This window comes from Palaemon carinicauda, chromosome 5 (genome assembly GCF_036898095.1).
Source record: "Palaemon carinicauda isolate YSFRI2023 chromosome 5, ASM3689809v2, whole genome shotgun sequence".
Classification (NCBI taxonomy): domain Eukaryota; kingdom Metazoa; phylum Arthropoda; class Malacostraca; order Decapoda; family Palaemonidae; genus Palaemon; species Palaemon carinicauda.
This window is the reverse complement of record NC_090729.1, coordinates 72768278-72770601: the sequence shown is the minus strand read 5'-3', so window position 1 is coordinate 72770601 and position 2324 is coordinate 72768278. Positions and strand designations below refer to the sequence as shown.

Here is a 2324-nt window from a genome sequence, read left to right as displayed (position 1 = left end):
ATTATACATCTGAGACCGACGACGAAGATGACGATGGAAGCGAATGTACCTTTGATGCCTCAGTGGAGGATATGAGTACGTTTGATACATTTCTACAAATGTACAAACCGTCTGTTGTGAAAAGGTAGGGAGAAGAATGTGGATATGTTCAACATATAAAGGATATTTCAGTCTCATCGGGTCTTGCCAAATGTTAGCCTCCCACCGGACTATAAAGATAATCTTAAACTTTAATGTAGTTAAGCTTCAAGTAAAAGCTAAGGAATTCAAAGCAAAATATTGGTTAAAATACAATCTTATATATATATATATATATATATATATATATATATATATATATATATATATATATATATATAGTACTTCAAGCACACCTTGTATTGTTAAACAGTTTAGTAATACATAGTGATCCAACGGCTGATGTTAAGCCTTCATGCTAAATTATTTAGTCCATTATTTCGATGAACTAAGTGTGTGAAACACTGACGTAGGCTACATAATATGTACCAGATTTTCTGTGACCTAATATTCTGCCTTGTTTAGTTTTGATTCAACTCAACATACACCATTACAATAGTCTTTGCATCAACACATCATTGCCAATACATGAAAACTTATGAAAACAGAATAGGTTCTGTTCTGTTCAACAGGACTCATTTTCTACGTTTCCTTTGGGTATATAACTGCAGATTGTTATTTGTGCAAAAGCACTTGCAAATCTTAATGTTTTGCAAAAGAAGATGTCAACTTTAACGTGATTTAATAGCATCAGTCCTAATTTGTAGTTTTTCCCTTCAAAAATAGATCGGATGGTATATGGTGGATCGGCGTCAAAGGCCCAAAGTTCGACGACGAATATATTGAGCCAGCTCGACCAGAACTTTTAGAAGACTGGGAAGTAACGCAGAAAACCTGTCAGAAAATCACACCGAACACCATCTTTGAAATGGCCAAGAAGCGCAATTGCCTGTGTGGGAAATGGCTCTTCCACAAGGAAACGGGCGTTAAGATAGATCTTGCATGGGCGGCCATTGCCAGAGCAGTCGCTCTAGGACAATGTGGAATTTCCGCTAAAGTTAGCACCATCGACGACACAGAAAGAATCTATATGGGCAAGAATGTGGTGTGCGTTTACAACGCTGACTTTACCGACCTGGAATCTGTGGAAAAACTCGACAACGATATCAGGAAGGCTGGAATTAAGTGTAGCCTTTCATATAAACCTGATGTCTATACTTACTTGGATATTTATCGCAATAATGAATGGGCAATCAAACCGACAATTTATACCAGTCAGTTTGATCTCGTATCAGGGAAATCGAAAATAGTAGCCACTTTCGGCAAGAAAGTCCAAATTACTCCGAATATAGGACAATCTAATTATGTTAATCAAAATCCACAGGACATCCACGAAGAAGAGTTTTAAAGACAGCAATAGGTTACTAAAGTTGATAACAAGGTAATAGCTCAATCCATTTTAAAGTAGAACTTTGGATTTTCATTCAAATTATTTTGTTTATAGTTAAAATGTGACTTAAGTGATAGCTAAGAAACTTCACACAGATCTTCTTGGTCAATAGAGTACGTCCATGCCAACCTTTTTTTTTTCTTATAGTGGACAGAGCAGTTATGTTACGAAGGTAGAATATAATAATAATAATAATAATAATAATAATAATAATAATATTATTATTATTATTATTATTATTATTATTATTATTATTAATACAAGCTAAGCTAAAACCCTAGTTGTTTATTTTTCTTATGTAAGGTAACGTTCGTTTAGGGTTATTGGTTCATTAATATTGGCGTACAAGTTATATAAAGGTTTGTTATTATTATTATTATTATTATTATTATTGTTATATGAGTTCATAGTTAGGATTTATATTTTTTCCGGTATCATACTGGATTACTTAACATATGACAGTAGTGTTAGAATTTCTAATTTGTAAAACCGATTCATTGTGATTATATATATATATATATATATATATATATATATATATATATATATATATATATATAAATATATATATATATATATATATATATATATATATATATATATATATATATATATATATATAGTATAATTTTTGAATAGCATTTGAAGGCAACAGATGTATCAAATAATACATGCTAATATAATCCTGTAGTAATTTTTTTTCACAATTCAACTTTTTTTTTACTATCTATAACCTTCTACATGATATTCTATTATATACTATCTAGGTTAAGCAGATGACAATGGACTACTGTAATGTAGTCTATCCTGTGCCCATTGTTACATCTCCCCTTGGCGGCTACGATAATATGGATTT

The 2324-nt window shown here is 31.5% G+C and overlaps 1 protein-coding gene across 1 annotated transcript in view; it reads left to right on the top strand.

Moving 5' to 3' along the window:
• LOC137640467 (UPF0696 protein C11orf68 homolog) overlaps nucleotides 1–1966 on the top strand; it is a 59694-nt gene extending 57728 nt beyond the window's left edge. Inside the window, exons 2-3 of the mRNA XM_068373012.1 lie at nucleotides 1–124; nucleotides 805–1966. The exon at nucleotides 1–124 is cut by the window's left edge and continues 57 nt beyond it. Coding sequence (XP_068229113.1) covers nucleotides 1–124; nucleotides 805–1426 — 746 coding nt within the window. The 3' untranslated portion in view covers nucleotides 1427–1966. The remainder of the gene's footprint in view (nucleotides 125–804) is intronic.
• The last annotated feature ends 358 nt before the right edge of the window (nucleotides 1967–2324 follow it).